This window comes from Merops nubicus, unplaced genomic scaffold (genome assembly GCF_000691845.1).
Source record: "Merops nubicus isolate BGI_N331 unplaced genomic scaffold, ASM69184v1 scaffold48003, whole genome shotgun sequence".
Taxonomy (NCBI): Eukaryota; Metazoa; Chordata; class Aves; order Coraciiformes; family Meropidae; genus Merops; species Merops nubicus.
Genome location: NW_008599151.1, coordinates 9,012 through 22,970, shown reverse-complemented (window position 1 = coordinate 22,970; position 13,959 = coordinate 9,012). Strand labels below are relative to the sequence as shown.

At 49.6% G+C, this 13,959-nt stretch overlaps 1 protein-coding gene across 1 annotated transcript; it reads right to left on the bottom strand.

Moving 5' to 3' along the window:
* Positions 1-251: 251 nt before the first annotated feature.
* On the bottom strand, positions 252-13,336 carry LOC103770017 (MKL/myocardin-like protein 1; the record flags this gene model as incomplete). The annotated part of the gene is made up of 5 exons (XM_008937264.1): positions 13,288-13,336; positions 12,543-12,611; positions 7,268-7,323; positions 2,649-2,724; positions 252-413 (listed from the first exon to the last, which is right to left on the bottom strand). Coding segments are annotated over exons 1-5 (412 nt in total), but the record flags the coding sequence as incomplete, so codon positions are not given.
* Between the last annotated feature and the right edge of the window lie 623 nt (positions 13,337-13,959).

The following is a 13,959-nucleotide window of genomic DNA, read 5'->3' as shown; positions in this document are numbered from 1 at the left end:
GAGGCGCTTTCTGAGGACACAGGTCTGAGCGATGGTGCGTGTTTCAGTGGCCATTGCTCTAAGAAGATGAGAGCTCTCTTTTCACAGCTCTGGATAGGAAAGCACAGGCTGTGCTGGATTGGGCTGCCTACTGTGAAAAGGATAAAATTTAAGCAATCAATGCAGTTCTTAGACAGAGACCGGTCACTGCCTGCAGGCACTGCCCACCCGTGCCACGCACACAACACAACACACATGGTCACTTCCACTACCTTTGATGGCCTCTTTCACAGCTGAGTCGACAGGAATGATATTCTTCTCCACCAGCTCCAAGGGACCCGGCCTGAGAGCAATCTTTTCATTGAGATCATCTGCCAGTCGGGCTCTTTTCAGCTTCATTTGGGTAGACTGAATAGAACCCTCTGCAGCTGAGTCTAAAAGGCCAAATGGAAGGAAAGCATCAGTTCAGGACCTGTGGCATCCATGAGCGCAGCGCTCTGCTTCCCCTTCAGCACAGCCTTTCTGGGCTGGGGCCAAAACCCAAGCATGGCTCAGTGCACTGCAGGAGCTGCTCTGAGGTGAGAGCCAGGATGCTGGACTGGATGGGGCTGGTGGGGTCTGGGATGTGGGTCATCCTCTGAGCCTTAGGCCCAGCTTCTCCATTCCCAAGAAAGAGCCTCTGTCTACTAGCCTAGGCTTGTGAACCCAGCCTGCAGCTGTAGCATCCCCCACAAGGCCCAGGAATAATCTGCAATGGAAGCTTCATTAACAAGCTGCACCTAACATGAGGGCCAAAGTGGACTCCAGGCCTAATGCAGATGGATCCCTACTTCTGGGGAACAGCTGGGGAAAAGGACCATTAGCAGTGCTTGACAGCTAGAAGAATGGCTTACACGGAAGATCAAGAGCTGAGTCTTTGGGAGTGGACATTTGGAAGCATTGTGACTGCAGTGCTCCAGGCCTTCAGGGGAAAAAAACAAGCCAAAGAGTCTGACAAAGGCAGCCAGGTCTGGAAGCTACAGTCCCACCAAACTCAGCTGATAAGTCCCCAGTTATTGAGTGGTGACAGAAGAGCTGCCAATTAAAGAGAAAGATTTTTTGAACGAAGGTGATCTGGCTTCTCTGGTGACATAGGTGTGAGTAGTGAGGGAGTGGGATTCTAAACTGGACCACATCTATACCCCTTCTGGGGTCTAAAGTAGGAAGGGCTCCATTTAGGTTGTGCTATCTTTGAGGACTGTATACTCTTCTAGAAGAGCTGCTGTAAGCAGCTCAAGCTGCGGGACGTGATGCCAGGGAAAAATTCTCTGCAGGACGTCAGGAAAACTGATCTGGGGTCAATTCTGGTCTCAAACTATATAGGGCAGTGGACACACATGAGCTCCTTTAGGTGAGCAGTAACAGAAGGTGTGCCTGTAAGCCATTTAGATGATCCAAAGTGTCTCAGCTGGCCAGTTTCAATCCTGTTATGAACCCAATGGACACAAAGGTCTGTGGTGCAGCAGGGCACAGATCCATGAAAAGCAAGGCACAGCAGGCAGAGGTGTAAGCAGAGGCTCTGGCCGAGACGTGGGTGTGGGGCAGCAGAGCCCGTTTGCCACATAGCCAGGCAGCCCCTGCCCCACCTCTCCTGCAGCACCCACCTCTGCCTGCCTGGTGACTGCAGCTGCCTCCACGTCTCTTTTACAGCCTTGGGCCCCAACTCCAGGCCATATTGCTTCTATTAACTTAAGGGAAAGATGCTTTCCACCTGTTAAACAAGCAGTGGTGCTAGCTCGTTTCAGGGCTGGAGACCCAAGGGAAAAGCAAAGAAGCAGCACTGGCCTGGCATGGGCCCCTGGCTCAGCCCTCCTGCGTGCCAGAGGAAAAAGGCACATGGACTTTGTCCACGCTGAGAGCAGAGAACAGCATTTACAGTTGCCAGAGGGTGATCTGCTTCTTCCAGGCGACTGACAGGAGTTGGGGAGAGAGGATGCACATCCTCCCTGTCTCTGAGGAGCTCGTTATCTCTGGAGATAACGAGGGACACCAAAGTGTTCTGCTGTCTGGGATGGGATGCAGTGGAGCCATGCCAGATTTCTGGCTCGGAGGGGACACCAGGATGGGAGAGAGAAGAGCTGCTGTGGCTCACAGAGTGATAGCAGGGCTCGCCCTTTTCATATGGCTGTGCTTGGGTCATTGACTGCATCGTCATGAATTGTCACATAGAATATTCAGAAGTAGGGAAAAAAAAAGATGTCCAGCTTTGGAGAGTACTGCAACCACCTGCTACAGGGATTTCAGTGCCTTGGACAATGAATGCCCTGAGTGTGTGTTTCACGAGGATAAGATGTTGACACCTCTGTTTACCAGAGTCCTCTCTCACAGCTGTTCTCTACCCCACTGTTCTCTAAAGCATCTTATACTGGTCTCTGCCAGAGATGGGAGAAAGAATAGATGGCCTTGGATCTGCTTCTGTCAGGGAATAAATTTGTGTCCTGCCTCCTGAAAACCAGGTCTGGACTGAATTCCATATAGCATGTGTCCCATTTGAATCTACCTTTCATGAGCAGCTGGGACAAAGTTAATTGTGATGAGAGTCCTGAAGGGAACCCAAGTGGGGCATGAGAGACATGAGTCACAAGGCAGGAGACACAAGGAGAATGTGGGAGAAGCTCAGGCAGTCTTACCTTGTAAAATGTGCATATTGACCAGGTCTGATCGCTCAGGCCTGCTTCTGATCTTGTGCTTGAGATAATCTTCAGTCTGCAGGACACAAATGCAGAGAGTTACCTGGCTAGAGAAGCAATGAGGTGCAGAGACCATCTGCCTCTGTGCTGTCCCATGGTTCTTTTGGATTTATTACAAGCTGGGTTGAGCGAGCTCCTAAAAGACATTTTTTTTTCACTCAGACACAGACTGGCTCTTGGGCAGAAATTCTTCAGAAAGGGAACAATGTGCATGGGGCTGCTGGCTGTTCACTATACCCACTCCTAAGCTGTGTCTTTTCCAATTTTCCTGGAGCTTCTAGGCCTCACATGTTGTGAGAGCTCATGGGAAGGATGAGACCTCTTCACTGGGAGTGGTGGATCTGCTCCTAGCTTAGCACACCATGTTGCCTTTCAGAGCTGCACCAAGGCAGCTCCAGAGTGTGCTGCGTGGCTTCTGTGGGAAGCCTGGCAGTCTGTGGGAGATACGGGCTGAGCAAGTCCTGAAGGTATGCAGACCCTCCATCCAGGTCAGCCATGAGGCTCAGCCTTCCTGCTGTCCTGCAGCTCCTGTGCTCTGCGGTTCCTCACCCCAGCTATGGTACAGGGCTGGGAAAATCCACTTTGCAGATCACTGCAGCTGAGATTGTGATAAACATGGTACTGGAGCCTCGGGCCAGCTTCCTCATGGCTTTAGGAAAAGAAAGACACACAGAGGTACCATAATGCTGTCTGTTAGGGCCAAGGTAGTTAGTGCTGAGGGAAGATGACCTCCAGAATGCAATTTTAAGCTTATTCCCTGGTGAAGAAAAGCTAGAGCACAACTTGGACAAATTATTAGATATATGCAAAGTTGAGATGCAAGAAGAAATAGTACAAAAAAATGTACATAGTTCAAAGAGGTTAAAATCTTAAGGATAAACATAAAAGAATAGTACAAGCAGCTGGAGAAAATTGGAAAACCCACAGTACAAAATGTACAGGATCATGAGAAAAAAGATTTTATAAGGACTTCTGTAGCCAGGACAAGGCAATGGAAAGTGATGTCTGTGTTCCATAAACAGGAGAAATAATTGTGCATGCTGCTGAGATGGCTGCAGGATTTAATGCCTTTTTAAACGATCCTCACTATAAAGATAAATGGCTATTTATCAATCAGATGGCTAAGCCAAGAGCCTTCAGCAACAAAAAAGAAGCAGCTCCAGTTATCAGGTTGGAGAACAGGTTGGAGAATACTCAGATGAATTAAATGTTCCCAAACAGTTTGAGATACACAAGGCTACAGTAATAGCAACTATCTGTGGTCTCCAGGAAACTGGAAAAGGGAAACCATAATTTCTTTTTTTAAAGGAGAAGGAGAGAAGAAACCAGAATATTATAAACCAGTCAGCAAGAAATTGGACCAAGTAATCAAACAATCTATATAAATGGATTTTGAAGATAGCAAGGAGGTGAGTAACAGCTAGGATGCATACATCAAGAACAAACCACATCACACCAACCTAATTCCCTTCTATGGAGAGATGACAGATTTCTGTTACAGGAATAAACAATGAATGTCACGTAGCTTGACTTTAAGCATGTTTTGACATTATCTCACATGGCTTTCTCATATGCAAGCCAGAGAAATTTGGTCTGGGTAAGACTAACATAAAAAAAGCATGGCTGTGGGTTACCAGAGGAATTAGGAATGGCTCACAGTCTAAACAGAAGAATATATCGAATCCTATTACACAGCATTTTTTCCTACTGGTCAATATATTCCTTATCACTTTGGATGATAGAAGATGTACTCCTTAACTCTCAGTCTTTCAAGGCTAACGGTTTACAGTGCAACACGATGGCGTAATTGAAGAAATGATCTGAAAAACATTAGATACAATTTCAAGAGGGACATTTGTAAAGGATTGCATTCAGGTCACAGCCACAGCTAAACCAGCTGACTAAGCACTGGGGTGAATGAAGGCTTAATCCACCAGAGATGCTGCTGTAATGGTCACTGGAGAGTAGCCTTAGGCAGAAATTAGTTATTCCCTAGAGGAAAAAAAAATATAAAAGGCTCTGGAGAATGTAGTGATCAGCAGTTGAACCACATCTCCAGACCAGCAGACAGCTTTCTAGGAGACACAATGTAGGATATCAGATGGGCCCTGCAAGAACAAGGCCCCGTTCTGTGCCCTGCATCTGAAAAGGTCCATGGGAAGGGTGCGGATGACACTATGGAAATCATTGTTGAGCAGAGGTGGATCAATGAGGAGAGGCTGAAGGGAGGGGAAGTTGGTCAGTCCACAGGTGGAATGGGAAGCAGGATGCAAAATACTTTTTAAAAGTGCTACAAGGAAAAAGATGAACAGTTCTGCCTGTGCGTGATTATAGGAGAAAAAGTAAACGGGCTTAAACGTCAACGGAACAGCTTAGGCTGGGAACTGGGGGACACTACCTAACAGCTCAGGTTGGAGAGCGCTAGAGGAGGATACTGGGGGGAGGGATGTCCAGCAATGGGCACACATCTGTCAGGGATTACCCAGAAGGGGCTGTTCGGCTCTGGGGCAGAGGCACAAGAGCCAGCCCCCCCAGTCCTTCCCTGCCACGCGTACTGGGGTGCTGAGTAGGTGCTGAAGCCATGCTGAGCCAGACTGCCTCTGCAAAGTCAGCCTGCTCTCCGTCCTCCAATCCAGCCATCTATTACAGGACACTGACTTCAAAGTCTGCTGCGCTGGCCTGATGCCAGCCTCTAACATAACCAGTGACATGTTTAAACAAATAACAGACATTTTATTTACTCAAGTCTTTACAGTTTCTTACCCTTCCCCTCTATTTTTTCCCCAGCTGATTTTCACCAACACAATCCCTTGCTTGGGCCATGTGTAGGTTTGCCCGGTTCCTGTGTGGGGTCAGAGCAAGCTGGTGTCTGCACCCGAGCGCAATTAGATCGTATCCTCAGATCAGGTCCTGACTTGGGCTAAGCTTGAATTGCTGTCCTACAGATATGGCATTGTTTATGTTGAACCCAGCATTCACACTGTGTTAGCCAGACTCTCTGCTGTGATTTCAGTTCCTTTTGACCTTTACTGTTTATAAGCTGCGTTTGTGTCACTGGGGTGCAAATGGTGGAGAAAAACTTCAAGTGTGGTGTTTTTTTTTTTTATCATCAGCTGAAGCAGAATAGCTTTCAAAACACATGGAAGTGGTTATTGTTATCTACTTTCTGTTTGCAGGACATCAGTTCGGAGGAATATCAGTGAAATAATGAATGCCATAATTATCTGAAAGGAGCCCCTGCTCCTTCCCTATCACAGCTCTAAGCAGGGCATCCTAGTAAAGGAATTTGTTTGTTATGGGCTGTGCTCATTAGTGTCTTCGTTAGCATGCTCTAAAGATGCATGCAGTTTGGGACAGACTAGACCATTCCCTTTTCCCCAGGCAACTAGCCAATGGAAGCTTTTGAAGAGAAAGGCAAAGAGACACAGATGTAAAATATATGACACTTCAAGGATACTTTGGATTGCTTAAAATTCTGTAAGCATACTAATTTTTCAGAGTCATATTGTGTTTCTTATGCTAGCCGTTTATTACCACAGAAGACTTGGGGCAAGTGATTTGGAGTGTGTTTAAGTTCAGAAGAGCACTTCTCCATACTTCACAATCACTCTTCCTTGCAAAGGTTCTTTGCCATGTGACTGCCAGAACGTTTTACAAATTAATGGAACAAACGCTTGCATTCTAGCAAAACCTGTGTGACTGATTGTTCCCTCTTCTGTGGATGTCCCTCCAGCTTGGCCAAGGTTGGATGGCGGGTGCTTGGAAAACCAGTGTGATTTCCCAAAAAGTGATCGCATCACTGAGTTTCGATGTGTTCTGCAAATGGCTACTTATCTTATCTCTGCCTTCAGCAATATTTAGGGAAGCCTGAGTGCAGTTAGATAATGGGGCTGGTGGGAGCCTGGCCCACTTAGCCCCTTTGACGTTGCGTGCCATAATGGCCAAGCTTCACTGGGGAGCTAAAAGCCAGGCTCCTGTCTGATGACAAGTGTGATCTCCCTGGGGACTTGCACCAGGTGACAAAGGATCTCTTGCATTCCTCTTGTACACTTGCTAAATATGTAGGCTGTTCAGCCCTGTCTGCTGCTGGCCCTTCTCTAACCCTGCTGGCTGGAGCAAGAGGGGATTGCAGGCAGCACGGCAAGGAGCAGGCTGTGGACCTGGCCCAGGGAAGAAAACAGCTGGATAGACATTTACTGGAAGGACTGTCACCCTCCCCACACGGAGCTCGGGCAGGAGTAGTAGGGGGAACCACACCCTCCCCACAGCCTCTTGTAAAACCCAGAGGATGTTGCGAGACCCCATAGCTCAGGGCACAGATGGCCCGCTTGTCCTTTTACCTTCCCTGCTTGGAAAAGGCTGCTCTGGAGCATTTGTGGAGCCTGCCTTAGCCCTGCTACGTCTGGAAGCAGGGGAGATGCCCTGACCCTCATCCTCAGACACAGGGCCTGAGTGGAGGATGCCAGCAGAGGAGACAGAGGTGGAAGGTGCTTTCAAACCCCGCAACTCATGCAAAGCGAGCCCACAGGTTCCCTCATCGGGATGGCTGCAGGAGTTACCTTGGCTCGCTCCAGACTTTTTCGCTGCTCATGGAATGTGGATGGGCTTTTCAGTGCTGCAACAGGAAAGAGAGAGGAGCAGTCAGCACAGGAGCGGAAGCAAGCAGCCACCAGGACATTCAGCAACAGCATTTTAATGAGTGCTATAAAAATAGCAACACAAACTAGCCATTCTCTTTATTGTGCTGACTAAAAATAACTCGGGAAAGCTCTGGGAAATCCCATGCTCTCAGCCAATCCACGGCAAGAGAGCAGGGGGGACGGAGAGCATGGGGAGAGCAGGAGGCACTTGGGCAGGGAAGAGGTGCAAGGCTTTGAAACGCAGTGCTCCATGGGACACGTCGGAGAGCAGATGTGGCTTTTCCCTGGAGTGCTTCCTGCAGGTTGTGGAAGGCACCACAGCCTCAGAAGACAGACCTGGGAAGAGCAATAGGTTGAGAGGGGACCTCACCTGCTGGTAAAACCTGCAGGTGACCGAGGCTTGAGGCCAGCAGGAAAGCTGAAAAGACCTGCCTCGCCTCCTGGGGTCATGCAGGCACAGCCTCCAGCGAGGGTATTTCTAGGCAAGCCCCCAGAACTGTGGTCCTTTGTCCCTCTTCCATCACTGACTACCCCTCCATCACTCACTAGACATTTGTCCTGTCCCCTGCCCAGAGGCATCTCTGTGACATGGGACCTCCCTGGGCAGGCAGCTGCCTGGCCAGGTACCAGGCAGCATATCCTCAACATCTCCTGACACAAGGAGAGTTAACCCAGAGGGACTCTTGGAAAAACGCCAATGATCCCTCGTTCTTGGACCAGTACATACCAGTCCCGTGGAGCAGTCTGTACTGGAGCAATGGAGAACCTTGCACATTTCCTTGTTTACTCTGGTTCAGTAGAAAGAGGAGCAACATTTGCCTGGTGAAGAGGTTACTTCCTGCAAAAATTCTTTTCTGGCTGTGCAAGCAGGCAACATTAACTGTTCTCATTGGCACAGGGAAGGGGGAGGTGTCCTGACCCACAAAAGCAGTCTCCTACAACTCTTGGTCTGTCAACAGGAATACCCATTCTTCTGAACGGGATCCACCAAGGACAGAAACTATTTTCACATAGGGCACGTTATCCTCCATCAGCCTAGAGGATGAACAGGAGAAGACCAGGGGCAGCCGGGACATGTTTTGGAGCCCTCTGAAGTGGCATTGGGTAAAGCCCCATGACCTCCAGTGGATCCAGCCCTGGCAGCTGAACAGGGAAGGCAGGTTGCTGCTCCCCTCGCTCGGACGCAGACACGCAGGGAAGCGTTAGGGTGCCATGCCCCGGTGAGCAGCCCCGGGGACGGCTGCCTCAGGCAGAAGCAAAACAACACGGTGCACACGAGAGAATGAAGTTAGCAAGAGAGAGGATTTTACAGCCCTGCTCGCTGTGAAGTGCTGTCACTGGGCGTGTGCTATGGGCATCGACCAAACGCCGTGCTGCTTGAGAGGAAAATGTTGCAGGATTTAGTCATTTACCGAGATTTTTGGAGGAATTATGTGGATGCTGCAGCTTGTATTAGTCTGCAAAACAAATAAAGACATTGCTAGCACTGGTTATTCAGACAACTTGTCAGGGAGGTCACCCTGAAGTGGCTGAGGGTTTAGTGTGGCTGTGGTTGGTGTTGATAATCATAGAATCATAGAATGTTTGGGTTGGAAGTGACCTCCAAAGGGCATCTAGTCCAACCCCCCTGCTATAAGCAGGGACATCTCCAACTAGGTCAGGCTGCTCAGAGCTCTGTCAAGCCTGGCCTTGAATGTCTTCAGGGATGGGGCCTCCACCACCTGTCTGGGCAACCTATTCCAGGGATCTATCACCCTCATATTAAAGAACTTTTTCCTAATGTCTAACCTAAATCTCCCCTTTTCTACCTTAAACCCCTTGTCCTGCCACAATAAACCCTTGTGAGTAGTCCCTTCCCTGCTTTCTTGTAGGCCCTTTTCAGATACTGGAAGGTCGTTATAAGGTCCCCCTGGAGCCTCCTCTTCTCCAGCCTGAACAACCCCAACTCCCTCAGCCTGCCCTCACAGCAGAGCTGCTCCAGCCCTCGGAGCATTGTTGTGACTCTCGTATGTATGTGTGTGTGTGTGTGTGTGTATAGATTGATAATCTTGAGGCTGTTACCTCTAAGGTTTCAGTTAGAGGGTTAGGTGGTGGCTGCCTACAGCACGAGTGTCTTTAATTCAAGTGCAGCTATTCCTGCAGCCCATCACAGCCAGGGAGACTTTGCCTTGAGGAAGCCTTGGTCCTGCAAGCTGCCTCTCCCTCCTTTTGGGTAGGTGAGCAGGATCTGGCTGGGGTCTGGGACATCTGTGCAGTTCTAGAGAGAGGGTTCATCCATGCTTAGCCCTACAGCCTGCCTTTCTGCAAGTAACCCCACGTGCTCTTGATTTAAAACTCTTTTGCTTGGTCTGTACCAGTTTCACTAGGACAATAAGACTGCATACATTGCTGCATAAGCTGGAAACTTCACACTCAGTGAGCCTGAAGAATGGGGCAGGCTCTGCTCTCACCTGCACTCCTGTGCATCAGGAGTCTGGCTATGTCTCAACAAACCTGGACCTCCCTTTGCTTTCAGAGGATCCTCCACACACAGGGCTGAAGGAGTCCAGAGGTTGCTCTTGCCTACCAATCTGTGCCTGTCTTTATCTGTAGAACCTTTTTCAGTAGTGTTTACTGTTTTGTCAGTGAGTTGTTTGATTTACAACCTGAAAACATCTGATAGTTAGAGTCCAGCTTTGAACGTGAAGTTTTGTGACATTATTGCTCCTGAGCATGCTCCTTCAGGCACTTCCTGCCTTCTCCATCTGAAGCTTTCACGTTTCTTAGAGGAACATCCAAAAGAGTGTGAACAGAGCTCAGGTATGTGGTGGCATTAATTTTTTCCACTCAAACCAAACACAGACGAGGCTTTGGTAAGGATATTCATCGCACTGTGCTATGCTCAGGTAACACTGATACTTCTCCCATCGCTGCTCTCTTAGTTACCAAAACCCAGGCAGCTTCCTAGGACTTGCTCCAGTGTTTTGCACTTACTGTGGTACAGCTGCACTGCTGAAGAGCTCAGCAGGCTGTGTGTGTGTCATCAGCTCCCCTTCCTACAAGGGTTTCTACAAAACCTCTCAAATCTTATAACTGACTCCATTCTGTTACCCTGACCTTGCCTCTCTCTTTCTGGTCTCTGTATAAAATGGTTCAGTTAGAAAAAGTTTCTCTGTCCTGGGATTATTCCAGCAGGAAAAGTATGCAATGGATTGAAAGCAGAATCTCATGCAGTGTGGGATCAAGTGCACGTGCCAAGCCTGGTGCCAAACCTGACTGCTTCCATGCAGACTGGCAAGGACCATCTTTTCTCTTTCCAGAAGGGCTATTCTCAACCACTGGGTTACAGCCATATAGGTTCATTTCTTGCCCTCCTGCAATGTGTGTGAACTGAGATCTTGTCCTGTTGCACCTCCTAGAGCCCACCTCACCTGCTCATCCTCAGAGCCAAGAGGGCACAGGGAGATATGGGTAAACAAAGGGTAGTTTTTCATGAGGAATGACTGCACATGCCCAAGACATGGGGAAGCTGGCTGGGGCTGCCACGGAGTAAACACTAATGTCTGACACTTCCTCCGGAGGTCAAATTCAGCAGTTAAATTCCTGTTAGGTGCCATTTGTAACAGTGCTGTGCCCTGCACCTGGCCATGCAGAGCAGCACCAGGTGTGTGAACTTCTCAGGTGGCACTACTGCTCCATACGTGTCCCGCACCTGACCTGAGGGTGCCCATTTTTACAGAGTGGCCATAGGGGTTCAGGAAATATTAGACATATTTTTGGCAACTGATTGTATTGCCAGTGCAAATGTCCGTAACAAATGTCACAGTATTGTGCTTAAAGCTTCAGCTCCTGGAGTCCTCTGATTAAAATGTCACCCTCTGGTGACAGAAAACATCAAATCTGAACGCTTAAAGAATTAAACAGGAGGAACACAGAAAGAACATGCATTTATCAGCCATGATTCTGCTGAAGTTTTCTTAATGCTTGGTGCTGGCAGTGCTGTACTGAGGTGTCTGTTGCTGGCTACCTTGATGCAATCCTTTAGGAAGGCAGACAGCTGCATTAGAAGGGCAGAGGGATGGGCAGGGTGCAGCAAGCAGTACTGGAGCCATGCTCTTAGTGAATTGCTGTTCTGCTCTTTAGACAAGAGCTGGATCAGTCTTGAAGATCAGCCAGAAAAGATAGAAGTGACCCAGCCTTTGAAAGCTGTGATCTTAGCACTGAACCAAAGGGGCCTTTGACGAGACAAGGATAATCCTCTGCCTGGCTCCCAGATAATCACAGATTCATGCTCGTGAAGCCTGAGCTAGGTCAGGATGGAGTAATCCATCAATCAGGGCTGAGCTCCCAATATAATTTCTCTGGTAGTGCTACAGGTTTGCTGATGCACCTCCTGCTGCAATAACTAATTTCATTTAGTTATTGGGGTCTAGGAACTGGCTTTCTGATGGTGAATGATCACACAATAATGCTGGCCTGGAGCTTGTCCTTTGGGCCTGAATGCCAGGTGAGCAAGGATGAATGTGGTCAGAGAGGGGAAAGCAGGGGCATCACTTGTCAGTCTACAGCAAGCAGGCCCAGGTGGGGTTTCAGTGGCCTCAAGTGTACTGACAGTTCTGCCCTGGGTGGTCCTGGCTTGGCATAGGCACAGATCTGGGTATGTCTCACCCATGTAGGGGCTGCCTCTCTGCACTGGGGCTGAGGCAGTTACCCATTGCTTCTTTCTTCCACAGCCTCCTGTGGAAGTGAAGACAGCCTCCTCTTCCTCTGCCTCTTCCTTGTTCTATGGGTCTGAGCCTGCCACAGAGGTTCTTGGCTTTTGCAGGAGGACGTGAGATTCTCTGCCCTTGCCTACCTGAAGAGCTTTGTGAGTCTTATCCCTGGAGCTGGATATGCTTGTCCTGATACCATGACCTCTGGGGCAGGGAGCCATGCAGCTAAATTTTCAGATGGTGTAAGCTAAGCATCTCTCCTGACTTCAGTTTGAGCAGCAGCATTATAACCTGTGTGGCAAATACTGGGCACCATTGTACAGCACCAGGGACCATAATATTCCTACAGGACAGGAAGCACAGGCCCCCCGGTAGCAATCTGCTCAGAGCTGTGTGGGTCTGTGCAGGCAGCTGGTGCCACCACAGGGTGCCCCAGCAGTGCCACAGCTGATCACAGACCCTCTGAGCCAGGGGGTGTGAAAAAGGCAGCAAAAGATACTCACGTGGCATGATGCCTTGGTCCGCCAGCTGCTCACGGGTCCTTCTCTGCTGAAGCCGCAGCTGTAGAACTGCGAGAGACAAAGTGTGAGGAGATGGTGTAGGATCGTCCTGAGGCACTGATACATCTACCAGGGATGAGTGCTGGGGGTCTGTGCATGGCACAGAGGTCTGGCACTGGTCCCGGCTGCTGCTGGACCAGCCTGGGTGCAGCAGCGTGCTCCAGCCAAGGAGCCCTGCCAGGGCTGCCCCGACCCAGTCCTCACTTTGGCAGGGCTCTGGGGCAGGTGATCGGCACCTGCCTGGCACCTCTAACAGCCTCAGGTCACAGTGGCTTCAGCTCAGGTAGCTGCTCAGCTCTGAAGTGGAGCTGAGGGGTCCTCCCTCGCCCCAGCATTGTGGGTTGAGTAGAGCTTTCCGATGCTGTGACATTCCTGAGGGCCTGGCAGCACATTCCCAGTCCTGCAGAGGCTCAGCACGCAATGCAGACACGCTTACTGCACCGAAGGGACTGCAGGTAGTGTGGTGAGGAGAGATTCGTGCCATCTCTGTGGGAGCCCACTGCTCCAAGGACCTGCCTTCTCCAGCATAACTTGTTTTTTGGAAACAGTGTGCTGACAGATGGGAATGAACAAGGCTCAGGGCCACTCAGTGGCTTAGCAGGAAGGCCCCAGCTACAGAGCAATCCCTTAGGACCTCTCAATATTTACAGCATGCAGTGACAGCCCACCACAGACCTGCAGCCTGCCTTGTGCAAGGCTATGGAGCCCTGTGTGGCCCAGGGCTGCACAAGTGACATTGTCCCATCACTCGGGTGCCCTGCCTGTGCTTGGACTTAATAACATACTCTACACCTTTGTTTTTCAAAACTTGTCTTCAAGAAGATAGACGCTTGTATGACAAGGTAAAGCATAAAATTCGCTTCCTGACGGAAGCTCCACACAGCTTGCCATGAGGACTTACATCTTTCAGCGGCCACAATGCAGCTGCACACATATCCCCTGCCCACCAGCACAGCCCTGGGCTGCATCTCCTTAGCTGCCTAGGGGGAGCTGGGACTGGGACAAGAGGGGAGGGAAGAATAGCTTTTTTGGCCTTGGAAGCAACCTGCTGAGCTCTGTCAACAGCTCATGTCTATAATGGGGGTCCCTTTTGTAGACGTTCCTGAATAAGAATCCCTTCCAGAGAAGTCCCCAAAGCACAAGGCTCCCTGAGATGCCATTGCTTGTGACTTTTCTATGTCTTCTATAAAAACCATGTCTCACATTCAGAGGATGTTTAGTGAAGGCCTCACGTGGGGCCATGATCCCCTGCCAAATTCCAGCACTTCTTGGAACACCAAACTGAACCCAGTTAACTTCATCCCCTTTGCAGGGGGGGTCCCTCAGGGGACCTCAAAACCAAATTAGACAGTCCATGCTT